The sequence below is a fragment of the Convolutriloba macropyga genome, chromosome 9 (genome assembly GCF_964194025.1).
Source record: "Convolutriloba macropyga chromosome 9, txConMacr16.3, whole genome shotgun sequence".
Lineage (NCBI taxonomy): Eukaryota > Metazoa > Xenacoelomorpha > Acoela > Convolutidae > Convolutriloba > Convolutriloba macropyga.
In genome coordinates this window covers 26,148,761-26,165,778 of record NC_134476.1, presented here as the reverse complement: position 1 = coordinate 26,165,778, position 17,018 = coordinate 26,148,761, and the positions used below count along the sequence as shown (strand labels likewise).

Genomic DNA, 17,018 nt, shown 5'->3' with positions numbered 1-17,018 from the left:
ATAGAGGTCCAGCATGTAATATTTGTAACTTGAACTTTAAACATCAAAACTTCATTCCAGTAATATTTCATAATGGTAAAGGCTATGACTTCAATATTTTATTTAATGAGATATTTAAACAGAATAATAGCAGGAGAAGAATTGATATCTTACCTGGTGCTAATGGTAAAACTAGAATGTTTAGAGTGGGTATATTAAAGTTTATAGATAGTTACAGTTTCTTGATAATGTCTCTTGATAAAATAGCAAAGGTTTACAACATAAAAAATAAAACATTATATCCTTATGAATACTTTAAGGTTGAGAATAGCTATAATAATAAACTAGGTAATCTATCAATTCAAGACTTTAGATCATCACTAACAACTAAGTTACCAACTCAAGATGAAGTAGATGATTTTAATAATTCTAATAGTAATAAAACAGGTAAAGAATTTACATTAGAATATATGGAAAATGATATATTCATATTAGCATATTCACATTGATATATTCACACTGCTTCAATCTATTCGTTAAGTTACACACGAATACATTAAAGCTCAATCCTCTACATTATATTTGTCTACCAAGCAACAGCTTCGATTGTTTCCTAAAACTAAGCAAAGTTGAATTAGACGCAATACAAGATGAGCAAATACTAACAGACTTCATTAGTGCAATGAGAGGTGGCATAGGTGGTGTTATGGGTGATAGGTATATTAGAAGTCAGGGTCAGAGTCAGAGTCAAACATCAATCAAGGAACATGCTTCGGAGATCCACGAAGTGCTTTCACCAATGGCAGAGCATGGCGAAGCATGGACGAATTCCCATGACCAAAGGTCTATCTGGTACATCGATGCCAATAACTTATACGGTTATGCACTGAAGCAAAAGCTACCACATAAAGATTTTGAGTACTCCAATACAACTCTAGATGAAGTGTTAAATACTTCAGATGATAGTGATTATGGCTATTGGCTTATCTGTGATTTAGAATATACTAATGAATGTAAAGAAAGAACTAGCAACTTCCAACTACTACCCGATGGAAGAGAAGTAGAGAATAATGAAAAGAGATACAAACAAAGACCCCCAACTTCATCAAAAAGCAAGAAACTAATATTAGATCAGAATAAAAAAAATGAATACCCAATACACTATCGGATGATAAAGTTTGTTGTTAAGATGGGTATAAAAGTTACTTAAGTTCATAGAATAACTTAATTTAAACAAGATTATATAATTAGAGACTACATTGAATTTAATACTAAAATGAGAGCTGAAGCTAAAACTGAACCTGAGAAAGATATATTTGAGTTAATGAATAATTCATTGTTTGGTAAAAGTTGTTAGAGTCCATTAAAGTATGTAGAAGCTAAGATTCTAACCAATGACTATGAAATACTTAAAGATGTTAGTAAACCAACATGTAAAGATGTAAATAGATATGAAAACAATATTCTAATAGAATTCTATAAAAAGGAAATACAATTTGATAAGCCGATTTATTTAGGATCTACAGTACTAGAGCTCAGTAAGCTTCATATGTATAAATTCTTCTATAATGTATTAAATCCCTCGCTTAAAGATCTAATGTTATAATACATGGACACGGATAGCTTCGTGTTAAGCTTTAGCGAGGGCAATGTCGACAAGGAGCACATGGATCTCAGTAATCTAGATAAACCAAAAAACCTATTAATAAGATACCGGGCAAATTTAAACACGAATTAGGTAGTAAGTTTATAGAAGAATTCGTGGTGTTAAAAACCAAAACATATAGTATAAAGAACTATGGGACAAAAGAGAAAGGAATAAAGAAAGAAAGTAATGGAAAGCACGAAGAACATTATAAGGCTCTAATAGATAATAAGGAAAGGATAGTAGAGGAAAGCAGGATTCAAAAAGTAGGAAGTTGTATGGCCACAATTAAGATAAGTAAAAGAAGTTTAGATAATTTTGATGATAAAAGATTTTATGTAAATAATATAAAAAGTTATCCCCTAGATGAGAACATGTATCTATTCAAGAGAGATCTAGTAAATAAAATCTGCGAACGGACTTCGTCTGTGGCAAGCCAAGCAGGTTGGGGAACCAAGGCCGAAGGCCTTTCCCTGATTAATAATACTACTTTAGAGCTATTAATAAAGTTAGGGTTAGATGTAAGTAAAGAATCATTAGTAGCACTAATAAATAATATTAAAGAATTAACAATTAAGGAAGACAGAAAGTTTATTGAAACCACTATTAGATTATATAATAACCTACCTACTTAATATAATAATATATATATATATATATATATATATATATATATAAATGACTGAACCAGAAACACTTATAGAATTAAACTATCTAGAAAAACAAAACAGAAAGAATAGATTAGAAGATAAATTAAAACAACAAGAAATAGAAGAGTGAAATAGAATGGTGAAATAGAAGAAATATTTGATCCTTTAACTAAAACTTTAAATGCGAACAGTGAACACAATCTAGCATTAAGTGAACAAACATTAAGGGCAATAGATTGGCAAAATCAAGAGTTAGATAAACAAACTAAGATGATCCAGCAAGCTGGCTCCCAGTTTAATGAAACTTTAATGAAGTCCAATGGCAAAGCTGTAGAGGAAGCTCGAGATAAACCAGGACTTTTAGTAGATAAAGACACAGCTCAAATTATTAATTTGATGTCAGTTCAATCTAACCCTCAATTAAAGTTAAAGTTCGGAAGTTTAGATATTGCTGAATTTGAAATGAATGGTGTTAAACTAATTTATCAAGAAAATGCATTTATAGTTAAGGATAATATATATGAATTTTCAGATGTGTTTATAAACTTTCTTTCCTACTAACCCAAATATAAAATATGGTGAAATCGAGGAAGATGAAAACAAAATTAAAAGCTTTTTATTTAATATTGGATATGATTTAGGAAAAGGGGATAAAAAAGTGCTAGATATAGAGCAATAAAACGTATAATAGGGGTAAAATTTGATGTATATGGCAGGGGATTAAATAGCACTCCAGATCAGGGAAACTGCTCAACGAAGTTGTTTTGCAAATTGACTTGCCACGATGGTCATGATGGATTATATGATGAAATGCTAGATATATCTAAGCAACTATTATCTATGAAAATTATTATTCAAGAGCAACTAGAAAATTTTGTCTTTAACTATGGTAAATAAACAAAAATGAACAAAGATATCAGGGAAGCTGTTTCACAGATCAGGGAACCCGCTTTGCAGATGACTACATCCACAAGTAAACAAGACACAATTAAAACTAAACAACAACTATTAGCTAAAGAAGTATTCAGTCCTCAAATAACAAAGTTTAGAAGAGAAAGAATAATACCATTATATAAAGATGAAACATGGTCAGCTGATTTAATTGATAAGTCATCTCTAAGTAAATACAATAATAATTCTAAGTCTATTTTAACTGTTATAGATATATTCACAAAAAATGCTTGGGCTATTCCATTGAAAAATAAGTCTGGATTATCTATAACTAATGGTTTTAAAATAGTATTAAGTGAACATCCACAGGGTGGCTCTGAAAGTCCACAAAATGGCTTCGAAGTTCAAAAACCAGAAAAGTTATCGGTAGATAGAGGTAGCGAGTTTTACAATAAAACTTTTAAATCTTTACTTAAAGAATATTAAACAAAACTATATTCTACTTATAGTGATTTAAAGGCTGTATTCATAGAGAGATTTAACAGAACATTATTACACATAATAAATAAATCTATGTTTATCAATGGCGATGGTAATTGGGTAAATATATTAAAGGATGCTGTTGTAACATATAACAATTATATAACATTCATTCAACAATTAATATGACACCTGTTGATGCTTCTAATAATCCCGATAAGGTTAAATCCTCATTCTTTTATAGTAATATTAAACCTAGACGTAAAGTTGGTGATTATGTTAGAAATGCAGATAAACGTAGTATCTTCTCTATGGGATACACTTCTAATTGGAAGAGAGAGTTGTTTAAAGTTAATGAGATTTTCAAAACACAACCACCAACTTATAAGATAGAAGACATGAATAGAGAGATAATAGAGGGTAAATATTACGAACAGGAATTATTAAAATTCGTGTTTGACTTTGGATCTAATAATTAAGTTTTAGAATCATTAAATATAGACCTACGGTCCTAAGCCGGCAAGCCGGATTTATTTCTTAATATAAATAATGACAAGAAATAGATTCAACCAAGCGAAACATCATATGGGGAATGGAAACAACTTACCACTAAGTAAGGCTCGTGCGTTATTCCTAGAAGATAATGATAATATTGATATGAAGGATACCTATAAAATTACATATATAAATCCTCCGATAGATGAAAAAGATGTTGTTAATAAAGAGTGTTGTAACAATAACTTATTATCCTCTTCTAATAAAATAGACATTTTAAGTAGAAACATAACTGAGCTAAGAAAAGGTGAATTTGATAAAGTCACAACTAAAACATTACAACTAAATGAAACACAAATTAATGATGAACTAATTTATGCGTTTATTGAATCAGCAAATGAAGTCACAAATACTGTTAAGTTTTGTAATAAAGTTGCTGCTGATACTATCTCTAAATATAATCAATTAAAACTAGAGATTGATAATAATAAATTTAATCAAAATATCACTAACATACAACTAGATGAAATGTTTACTACTGGGCTAAAAGAATTTAGAGAAGTTAACAAAAAGACTAATTTTTTATAGATGAAGCCCTTTTAAAGAATAAAAGAACAATAGTACAATATATAATTGCTATAATTTTACGAAGTACGTTAGTTGATAATAAAGAACAAGAAAGACTAGAGAAGCATTATGGTTTTAAACAAGAAGATATAACGAAAGAAATAGAAATAATTTTTACTAATTAAAATAACCGAAACTATGACTAACCCAACAGCTCCTAGTGAGAGATTACTTTACCCAGATTTGTTATCAGTATCAGAAAGACTGATAAATGAGAAGATTCAACCCAATAATAAATGTAACAACAATATTAATATTATAAAAGGTATTAGAAATTACTATGAAATTGAAACTAATAACTATAATAAGAAGTTAATTAGATATAAAAATTATATTAACGTAGCTGAGATAACAGAAATAGTATTATCATCAATAGCAACAACGGCAACAACAACATCAGTTGAATTAACAGTTATGGGATTACCTTATTCTATACCAACAGCTTTTGCTACAGCAACTGTCTGTGGTTCATTATCAAAAGCAATTAATACTAAAATAAGAAACAAAATTATAAAGTATTCACAAATGTATATTTTAAGTAACCAATTTAGCGACAATTTTAATAGACTATATACTAAATCAATGAATGATAATAAAATAGATCATGATGAGTATAATGAATTAGTTAAGGTATATGAAGAATATAAGAAGAACAAGAAAAACAAGCTGAGTGTTTTTTAAAACTAAAGTTGTTAGTGTTTAGTTATAATAATTTATTTAGTAATAACAATATTAATATTAATATTTATCGATAATCATAAACATAATATAAATATAATCATAATCATAATCATAAATATAATATAATCATAATCATAAACATAAATATAAACATAATCATAAATTTAATCATGACTATAATCAAATAATTATCTCTTTTTAGTACCTAAGTATAACCCTCTTCCTTTTTGTACTACCTTTATACCATCACCAGTAGTTGCAAATTTAAATAAATCAGGTGTAGCCGCTAGAGCTGCTCTAGGGTTTCTACTTGCAGCTGCACTTCCTATTTTACTTGCTATTTCTAAAGCTCTTACTGGATTATTAGCAACTTTGTTTCCAAAGTAAACCGTAGCTCTACCAACACTTTTGAAGAAATCTTTCAATCCCTCAGCTTCTATTGTTGCATCAGATACTGTCATTGGTTTATTCCTTCTACATTTAGTGCAGGATCCTCTTAACATTTTAGTAACTTTTGAAGTGATAGCTCCACTTATATTATTAGTACCACTATAATGTCTACCACCAACACAATAAGAATTAGTTTTGAACTTATTCAAAAGACTCATTTCTATATATAAAAAATAATGGAAGTTAAAAAGTATAGTCCCTTTGTTGTTATTAAACCATTACCTAAGGCTAAGATTCAGCCACAGGGTTCCACTCGCGTGCGAAGCTCGAAGCCTAAAATTGAACTTGAAGCTAGGGGATTGACTCTAGATAATAAAAAGAAACTGGATACTATTAATGCGAAAGGTTTTGTTAAGACTAGAAGGAAATAGTTTGATTATCATTGATTTAGTCATTGTTTAGTCATTGATTTGGTCATTGATTTAGTCATGGATTTAGTTATTGATTAAGTCATTAACTATGGGGCTTCGCCCATGTTTCACCATAATTATAATTATGATATAATATCAACCATCTTATTACCATCACTATTCACACTAATAACCTTTCTAGTTAATACTAATGCATGACAAATAACATCTGCAACTGCAGCACTAAATTTGAAATTAATTTGTATTGGTTGTGGGCCTATATGATCGCTTTGATATCTAGTATCGAATACATATATTCTATAATTACTTTTGAATGGTCTATGATTTATATATGTTTTTATATTATGTGGTAGCCCATTATAATCTTTATTAAAGCTAACAATCTCTTTAAAAGCCTCATTATAATTATTAGTTCCATAATTAATATTCATTCTATCCTCAGGATAAAACGCACTATCAATAAGATTCAGTAGCATTCACTATTTCAAATGTACTTGCATCATGAGTTTGTTCATTAACTTTATTATTTTCAAAACCAACTATTATATATTGTGGTCTTTCCATCCCACTTTCCATACCTAGATCAAACAAGAAGTTAGTAGCATTGGGTACATTCTTATAAAATGTCATAATAGCTAAAGTCTACATTATTCTTTCAACTTAAACCCTTTTGCACAATAATTCTATTAACATTACTAGGATCAAAACTAGGCACACACCATGATATATCTCTAATTTCTATATTGGCATCATTAGCAACTGCACCACGATTAGCATTAACTCTAAATAGAGCTCTATCATTATTGTTTCTTTTCAATATTAGTACAAAATACAAAATCCTAAACCATATTTAATCTTTTGTAAATCATTTACAAAACCAAATAGATCACTCATCTTAATCATCATATACATATGACCTCGTTGTACAGCAATATGGCCACCTTTAAGTTGACTATCTCTATTGCCCTGATTTCTAACAAAACCACTCTCATATTCATCACCAATAAGAGTTAATAACTTATACATCAATAGATTAGGATGACAATGATCTATATATTCAATAGTCCTATCACCACTAGTTTCAAGCTTAATTGAACTAAACAATGCCATCAAACCGTAATTAACTAATCTGATATTAGCATCATTAGCAAATACACCACCAGCATCATCTGATAAAACAAACTCTATCTCTAGACATGAATCACGCAAATTTAAGTGATTCTTTTCTCTATTGAGATTGATATTAATATTCGTATTAACCGTAATCACTGTTGCCAGACTATTTGGTTTATATTTTACAATCTTATTTTTGTGTATATCATTATTATAACCATAAGTTGTATCCAAGTTAAAGTCCATTTTTATAAGTCAAAAAATGACAGACAGTTTAATCTTATGGGAACTACAAAAAATACATGAAGCTTTAACTAAAACTAAAGAAGAGCATACACTTAGTTTTAGAATGATAAAACCATCAGAAAAGTTTAACTTTAGTGAACCTATACTTAATACAACAAAATTAGGTTTAATTAGATTATCTGTTTATAATTCAGTGTTTGATGTGAACAAAAGGAACAATCAATTCTTATATGATACCCAAGGCGAAACATGGACAGATACCCGTATTTTAGCTGTTATACCAGGTGCATATCAATTAATCGAAATAGCAGAATTAATAAAAGAAGAAACTAATGGTAATGTTATAATAGAACCTGATGAGAAAACAATGAAAAGTTTAATGGAAATAAAACAAGGTGCAATTAACTTTGACATAGAAAATTCAATAGCCCCATTACTAGGATTTAGAAAAACAGTTTATAAAAAAGTAAATATACATCTCAGAAAATTGTTGATATTATGGGTTTTAGTACTATTAACATTCATTGAAATGTGATATCTGGTGTTAAAGATAATGGGAATAACACAGACATACTATATACTTTTACTCTAACAGAACCACCAGGTTACTTGATAAACATTATACGAACTTATATCTTGTATCAAAATGTAACTAAAGATAGAATAGAATATACAGAATTTCATATTAAAGATGAGCATGGAAGACCTATAGACTTTAATGGCGATGTATTGAGTTTTACTTTACATTTGATTTAGAATATTTTTATCTGCGAAGCAGGTTCCCTGATAGTTAATGATATGATTATAGTTCAATCTCTATCTAAAATAATAGCCATGGACATAGAAATAATTTAACTACAATACTCTCCGATCCCAATTAATTCTTAGTTTACCATTAATATTTTTGTTTTTAGTTATATCAATGACAAAATAATTATAAGGTTCTTTCCATAACTTATTATATAAATATATATATATATATATAAATATATATATATATATATATATATATATATATATATATATATATATATATAGATTAGCAAAATCATTATAACTAAGTTAAAGAAATCTTGGTATATCGATGCTAGGACTTTAACTCTCTGTTCGAATAAAATAAATAGATTACAGTTCTCTCAAACACTCTGCCTATCCAGAGAGAACAGGTTTTGATTAAGATATATCATATTGCAATTATTATGTCTACCTCTACAAAAGTATTCAATAATAACTGGTTCTTTGGCTCTAACATCATCGAATATCATTAGTTTCTTTAAGTCTTTGGGTAGTTTATCAAGAGATGGTAAATCTTTTCTATCTTTAATAAATTCTATAATTGCTTTTCCGTCAACAGAGTTGCGACTTCGTCGATTATAACTTTCTAAGTCATTGTATTGATCACCAGTAGGTCCAACGATGTATAGCTTATCAAAATATATACTAGCTAGAATTAGTTTTTTTTAATAAGAATGTCCAACCACTTTCACTAGGACCAGATATTATACATCTAAAGTTATCTGGGAATTCAACCTCAGTAATTATATCATCATCATTTAGCCAGGATTGTAGGTCATCTTTTATGTTTATAGAGATAGTGTTAGTAGGACATTCTTTATTGTTGGGTTTACCCTTTTGATGGGGCTTCGCCCACGTTTCACCATGTTTTTCATCCAATAGATATATAAAGTTATCATTATCATTATCCTTATCATTACCATTATCATTATCATTATCATTAACATTAACATTATCATTAACATTATCATTATCTTTAACATTAAAATTATCATTAACATTATCATTATCATTAACATTATCACTAACATTATCATTAACATTATCATTATCATTAACATTATCATTAACATTACCATTATCATTATCATTAACATCATCTTTATCCTTAACATTAACATTATCATTATCATTAACATTATCATTATCATTAACATTATCATTAACATTATCATTATCATTAACATTATCTTTATCATTATCATTATCAATAACATTATCCTTATCATTAACATTATCAATAACATTATTAGCAAAGCTACTTCGTAGATCATTAACATTAACATTATCATTAACATTACAACCTAAACAAAAACACTCATTATATATTCCTGGATATTTACATTGATTAACTAGAATATTCAAAGCACTTTTATTTCTAAATCCTGAACCAATAAGATAGATCATATATAAACAATAAGACCCACAATAAGATTCATCATATTGTTGTATTCTATCATTAGAGCCTAGATCAACATATTCTTCTAAAAATAATGGTGGGGTCTCAACAACAAAATTATCAATGTAATACACAGGACCACCATCTCTTCTCATAACTAAAACCCAATGTGTACCTTCAGTTGGATATAAATTTAAAATAATGTTGGAGTTAGGTTCACTTGTGTTATCTAGAGTCTGATCTCTCATTACTATTTCAATTGGAGTTAGACTTATATCTTTTCCTATATCTTTTATTCTAATATCGCTCATAGCACTATTATCAATATTAAATTTATTATTGAATTCCTCAAAAATTAGAATAAGCATTTTTATATGATAAATTTAATAAGTCTAAGTCTAAGTCTAAATCAAGCCTATATTTTATATATAAAAATGGAGATGGTTAGTGTAGTTTTTATTTTATTTTTAATAATTATACTTTGTTTTATAATATATGATTCAATACCGAGTAAATACACAAAACTAGAAGAAAGCTCTGGTAGATTTATGAATAGGAGTCTAGTTAGATTTGAATATGAAAAGTCACCATTAAATACTATTGTTTATGGTGGAACTGGTACAGGGAAAACATATTTTGTTAGACAATTTTTAAAATTATACTCAGTCCAAAACCAAGATCTGCGAAGCAGTTTCACTGATCAAAACCAAAAACACAACCAAGACCAAGCTAAAAATATAGCTATAGTGTGTAAAGATGACAGAGACCGGATAGATCCTGAGTCTAATAAGTTTTATACTGGGTTTAATAAATGTGATATAAATTTGATCACAAAAAAACAATATGCATAAATTTCAAAATTGTGTAATAGTACTTAATGATATGGATGATAGGTTAAATAAGGATATAGCTTATTATTTTACTGAAGGTAGACATTATAATATTCAAATCATTGTAATGTGTCATAAACCACCTCAAACAATTTATACGGCAAGAATGAGTTGTGATACTATTTATTTAACAACTTATAATGGACCTGTTCTAATTAAAAACTTTAATGAGATATATAAATGTGAACATGACTTTAGTAAAATAGTTAGTGAGTTAAATAGTAATCATTATAATCGTACAGAGGGAAAGTCAGATGAACTTCGTTATGGTATAATTAAATATAATAAGAAGGAAAATACTTTTATTGTTATTAATAGTAATAGAACAATGATATATGATTCAAGAGTTGGTTTCCATGATTTAAAAACTCTTAGTTTAAAAGATGAATTAGAAAGAAAAGATATAAATATACTTATAGCATATATGAAACCACTCATGATGAATGCAACAGATAGAAATACCATTAATCATGATAATTATCAGTTTTATTTTAATAAACTTCTTACTTTAAATAATATTAAAATTCAGAATGATGTTTTAACAAAAGAGATGGTTAAAGAAAAAGGTTTAAAACAATTATCAAATATTGGTGGAATTATAGGTTGGGGTTTAGTTATAACTAGTTATATTTATCCTGATTCAATAATAAAAACTGTTGGAGCCGTGGCAATGAGTGCAAGCAATATGTTGAATAGAGCAAACACTTTGGTTAACGTTGGATATGGAGACGATCTGCCAAGCAGGTATCCTGATAAGGAAACAAGGGCGAAGCCCTATCCGCGAAGCGGTTACACCGATGGTGGAACATGGACAAAGTCCAATCTACGAAGTAGCTTTGCTAATATGGGAAATGATTATGATGATCTACGAAGTGATTATACCGATCTGGGAACCAGTTACACTGATAGTGAAACATGGACAAAATCCTATCTGCGAAGCAGTTTCAGCGATCTAAAAAATAGTTTAGTTAATGGGGCACGTAAACTTGTTACACCCTTGGAAAAACTACAAGAAGAATATATAAATGAAGAGATGGGAATTTTGAATAGAAAGGGAGGAAAGTTTTTACCACACTATATGGAAATAATGAAGAATTTAGAGAAGAGATTAAAAATTTTGTTAGAGATAAAAAAGAATTAGACCATGAATTGATTTTAGATAAGAGATGTAAAACTAATACACTCAATACGTTAGGAAATAAATATTTAGCAGAGTGTATCACATCTAAAGATAATACTAAAGATTTAATTGAAATCATGGTTGAATATTATCTGCAAAGCTCGTTGGAGAACCACGAGCAAAGTTCGTTCACTGATCTGCGAGATGATTAGGTAAATATTATTGTTTACCCTATTATAAATGTTTTTAAAATGTTTAGAGTGTAGCTATAAATATGGAATCATTGCTTGTTTAAAATATCGTTATGAATCATGTCATAAAGATAAAACTGATAATTATGTGTATGGTAATATAATACTAAGTGATATTTGTGCTAATAATTTTTCTCCATGGAGTTGTTCTTTAAAAAATGAATCTAGTTCTAGTTCTAGTTCTAGTTCTAGCTCTAGTTCTAGTTCTAGTTCTGGTTCTGGTTCGAGTTCTATCTATGACTCTAACTCTAACTCAGACCCTAACACTAACTCTAACCTTAACCCTAACCCTAACCCTAGCCCTAACCTTAACCTTAACCTTAACTTTAGCCCAGAAGTCTTAATTAGAAGTTGTAATAAATGTAATTATATAAAACCACTAACTCATTTTGATGAGAGTAAGTATACATGCAGAAGTTGTACTTCAGCTAAAGTTAATTGTACATATTGTGCTTCTGTTGTGAGATATGATGGGATACGGGCTCATGTAAAGAAACAACATTCAGATGTAGAATTAACTAGAAGATTTAGTAGAAGTTTAACTGAGAAAACAATTAATCCTAGTTGGCAAAGCAAGACTGTAAGTCCTTTAGTTATTAGCCAAACTGAGGAAAGTTGTTCGTGTAAATATTATAATTTTGTATCATTTCTTATTAATAATGGGTTAAATATAGAAAAAGTAAAAGAAAATAAAAATTTTTTGAAGAGTATAGATAATTTGAAATAAAAGTATAAAAAAATAAAAATATATCAAAAAAGAGGGAATCACTCTTTAAGAGCGAAAAAGAGCGATCTTTCTACTGGGGCATCACTCCGATAGGGGCGATTTCGCTCCTAAAGAGTGATTCGTTCTTAAAAGAGGGATTTCTCTCTTTTTTGAAATTTGCTTTTTTTGTATATTATTAAATTTTGCTATTGCTTTGTGTTTTAGCTTAATTATGACTTAACCAAGTAGTAAATAAAAACAAGGATCTTAATATTATATAAATATTAGCAAAATTTATAAAAGAGTTAAGCCTGTTTTTTATTCAACTTACACTGAAAAACACTAATCACTGTGTATCCACCGATCTCAGTGTTTTTGACTGTGCTCTTTTTGTTCAAGTTATCCACGAAGTGGTCACAACAAATTTCGCAAGTTTTGTTTTACGTGCTTTTTACACGATCTCACTAGTTATACTGAAAAACACTAATCACTTTGTTTCCACCGATCTCAGTGTTTTTGACTGTATACCCGTCACAGTGTGTTCCATATACAGTCTCACAGCAGGGATCATCCTTTTTAAGAACTGTGAATTTGGTTATTTTTTTCTCACTTAGTTTCATAGTAAATCACATCAAATCCTGAAAGGCGGCATCGCCGATCGGGGGACGTTCACTGTGAGGAAGGAACCCCAAACCTTCCGTTTGCTAAAGCAACTTAACTAGACTCGATGATTTAGCCACTACGCCAAGTGAGACAGAAAGTTTTAGTTTTAGATTGATTAAATATTGATTAGGGAGTTATATGAAAATTATTTTTGTTTCAATATTTCTTTCAATTTTGGTTCAAGTTTTCATTTTTGTTCAAGTTTTTTCGCAAGTTGGTTTTACGTGCTTTTTACACGGTCTCATCTGCGAAGCAGTTTCACTGATTAGTTTTATACTAGTATCTGGGACGTCCACTGGAGTCAGTGGGGATAGAACCCAAACTATCCGTCTGATAACAGTTAATTACCAGCTAAACTCGACACTAGGACACTAGTGGTTTGCACTAAGTGAGACAAGAAGTAATAATTTTTGAGTGAATATTAAGGTAATATGTAGTAGTGAGTAAAATGGGGGTATAAACAAGTAGTAGATATATAGAGTAGTGGGAAAAAGGTGGTATTTAGTCATCTTCCGATTAGGAATTGACGGAATAGCACCTTTTTCCCACTACTATCGACCAATCTGCAGACCCATGAAAAGACTTTTGATTGAGTCATGATTTGACAATAACTCAACCCAATATTTGTAATTCGTTGTTTTGAGTAGAGCAAAAGTCAAGCAGCGCTAATTGGTTAAAGCTAAACTATAACGCGATTAATTAGACCGAAACAAAAGTCGAGCTTGACCATATGGTTCGCGTCTACGTAAAGCAGTTCACTTAAGTCAAGCTAAAGTCATATCATAGGTTTTTGGGTCGAGCACGGTCTTTTGAAACTTTTTGGTCGATCATGATCTTTTCATTAGTACGGGTCTCAACTTGGAAAGCATAACGTCATGAATCAAATTTCCGTGCTTTTGATTATTCGTATTCCGAGCCAATGCCCAGGTATATAATTTGTTAACAAATAGAGATTTGAATGCCACGTGCCGAATTGCGGTTATAATTTTTCTGTTTAATGCGTCTTAAACCTAGAAAGATTGGGGGGAATCTAATGTCAAAGTGTTTCATGTTGAGTCTCGCTTTTAGTAGTACAGACTACAATTCATTTGTACGAATAAAGTACTCTCATGAAAAATAAATATAGTCTTTATTTCATTTCTCTTGTCTAATTGGCAAGATACTAACAGATCGTGAAATTAGGTTCCTTTATCGAAGAGAAGAAAATGAAGTGAAACCAATAACCTTGAGCCACTAATATTAAACCTTTCCAAGGCAAAATGATACGAATTTTTGATAAAAAATACTGAAATTTTCAATTTGGATGTAAACTGCATTTTCCTCACTGTTGGTCTTGTTCAAGGCTAGCTTACAACTCTACCCTTAAACACTGCGTCATTAAATTTCTGATATTTTTTTGCCCGGATTAAATTTGCCTGATAAAATTGTGCGTTTTTCCTTGCAGTGGTGGTCTATACCTGATAATTCAAAAATCATTCACTAAAAGCTTGATAATGCAAATGTCCTGCTGTGTAATTCAAGATCTCATCTGTATATGAATATACTAACTCATCTTTCTTTTGACTATTTTTAAGTTTAGATTAGATTAGATCAGTATTGAATTTTCAAACGCTGTGTAAATAGTATATTGCATTAGTGCAGACAGTGCTTATGAGACATTCCTATTGGCCTGAAATTGTCGAGTGATGTTTCTTGAGATGAACATTGAATAAAGAGAACAAACCTAAGTGATATTTTTAGTCACGCCAAAGCTAATAAGAAAATTAATGAATAGTTTGTAAGGAATTTTTGCAATAGCATAGCGTCTAGTCAGTAGTCACTACGCGTTTTTCAGGTGGCATTCTAAAAAAGTTTGTCAAAAGTTATTCGGACGATGTAGCAGATTTTCCTTAATTGATGAAATGTAGCGAGAAATACATATCTGGATTTTCTTTTTTAAAATAGTTTAAATACAGTGCCAGTAAATTAGATTTTTCAATTGTTCTACAAAAAAGAATAGTTAACTCTCCGTAAGGTATCGTTATAAAAAAAACTATGCTTGTAAACTTTGGAACCTAATTTAGATTCCTAACTCATGCTGTTTTAGTTCCCTTTTTAGCGCACGTGAACAAATGTAAACTTTTGCTACAGAGGTTTTACTTGCCTTTCTATGCTAAACAAATGCAAATCAATATTTTCCGAAAAGTTTTGTCAGCATTCAAGACAAGATGGAAATGTTAAATTGAGGAGTATTTCCTTTTAGGTATCTGGTGATCCTACAAAAGATGCCTATTCATTTTTGGGTCCAAAACACTGCCCACAAGCATTCAGCTATTACAAGACGGAGTTTTGAAACGCTGGTGTTCGAACTTGAATTAGCAACAAACGTTGCATAGTAATTATTCTTTCATTTCCAGAAATGTATGAATGTGGCTTCTGTGAAATTTACTCGCATTTACTGGATCAAGGCCAGTTGAATGAAAAAAAAGAGAACAAATGATGAAAAAAAGAAATACATATAAAAAGATGAAATAGTTAATCAATTTTATTACCAAAATTCTCTCTTGATGACAAGGATGCAGTAAAATTGGTTTTGGTTTTATTATTAATTAATTACCCTTTATCATTTTCATAGTAAAAAACAATTTGAGGATAAATTATAGTTGCAACTATAATTTATCCTCAAATTGTTTTTTACTATGAAAATGATAAAGGGTAATAAAGGGTTCCTGAGACTCGATATGTTTGGTTTTAAACTTATTTCATCGTTGATAAATTAATAATAATAAATAATAAATTGTTCGTTTTCTGTTATCGAGCAACACAAAAGAAGTTTATTTACTGTGCACCAAAATACGTACAATGAAGTTCAACAGAAAAAAGAGAACACCATTAGATCATCAGTTGATCCGTTTTCAGGTGCCTCACAATGTAGGAATATCAAAGAACTGTTGATTACGAACCGAAAGAAAAATTACTATAGTAATTGAGCTATAAATCATGAATGGTTAAAACAAAAAAAAATAAATAAACCGATAATTGAGTGCAGGGGCTACAATTAGACGTACTTAAAAGAAATAACTTGAAAAGTCTTGATTGTCAATTATGTAATTTCTTAAAAACACAAGTTACTAAGAAGTTACTAAGACTAAGAAACTTAAGTTTCCTAGTCTTCTGATGTTCCAATCCAAACTTAAGAAATCGGCGTTATCTTCGGGATGTTTGGTTTCTTACATTCAATAAGTTTGGTTTGAAACGTAACAATTTTTTTTTCATACGGACATAAAATTTTTTTGGTTATTTTGTACTCAAATGTTTTAATTTTTTTTTTGTAATTGGAGGAGTTTTTGAGGTTCAAAGAAAATGGAAATTGATTGTTTCTTTCTGAGCTCATTAAAAAAACTATTTGAACAAATAAAAACTTTTTGTTTGTCTCTCAGGATAACAGCAGAACAGTTGAACATGGACGAGGATTCATTTCATTAAATCACAATCACTGACTCTCAAAAAGATACTGAGAAATTAAATACATCAATCATTTTCGCAAGATTATTCGTGGTTTGAAACCAACCATACCGGCTAATTCA

The 17,018-nt window shown here is 29.6% G+C and overlaps 1 protein-coding gene across 1 annotated transcript in view; it reads left to right on the top strand.

Annotated features, from left to right (window-relative positions):
- LOC142345292 (lactosylceramide 4-alpha-galactosyltransferase-like) overlaps positions 1–16,044 on the top strand; it is a 48,206-nt gene extending 32,162 nt beyond the window's left edge. The window contains exon 6 of the mRNA XM_075397280.1: positions 15,695–16,044. Coding sequence (XP_075253395.1) covers positions 15,695–15,784 — 90 coding nt within the window. The 3' untranslated portion in view covers positions 15,785–16,044. The remainder of the gene's footprint in view (positions 1–15,694) is intronic.
- The last annotated feature ends 974 nt before the right edge of the window (positions 16,045–17,018 follow it).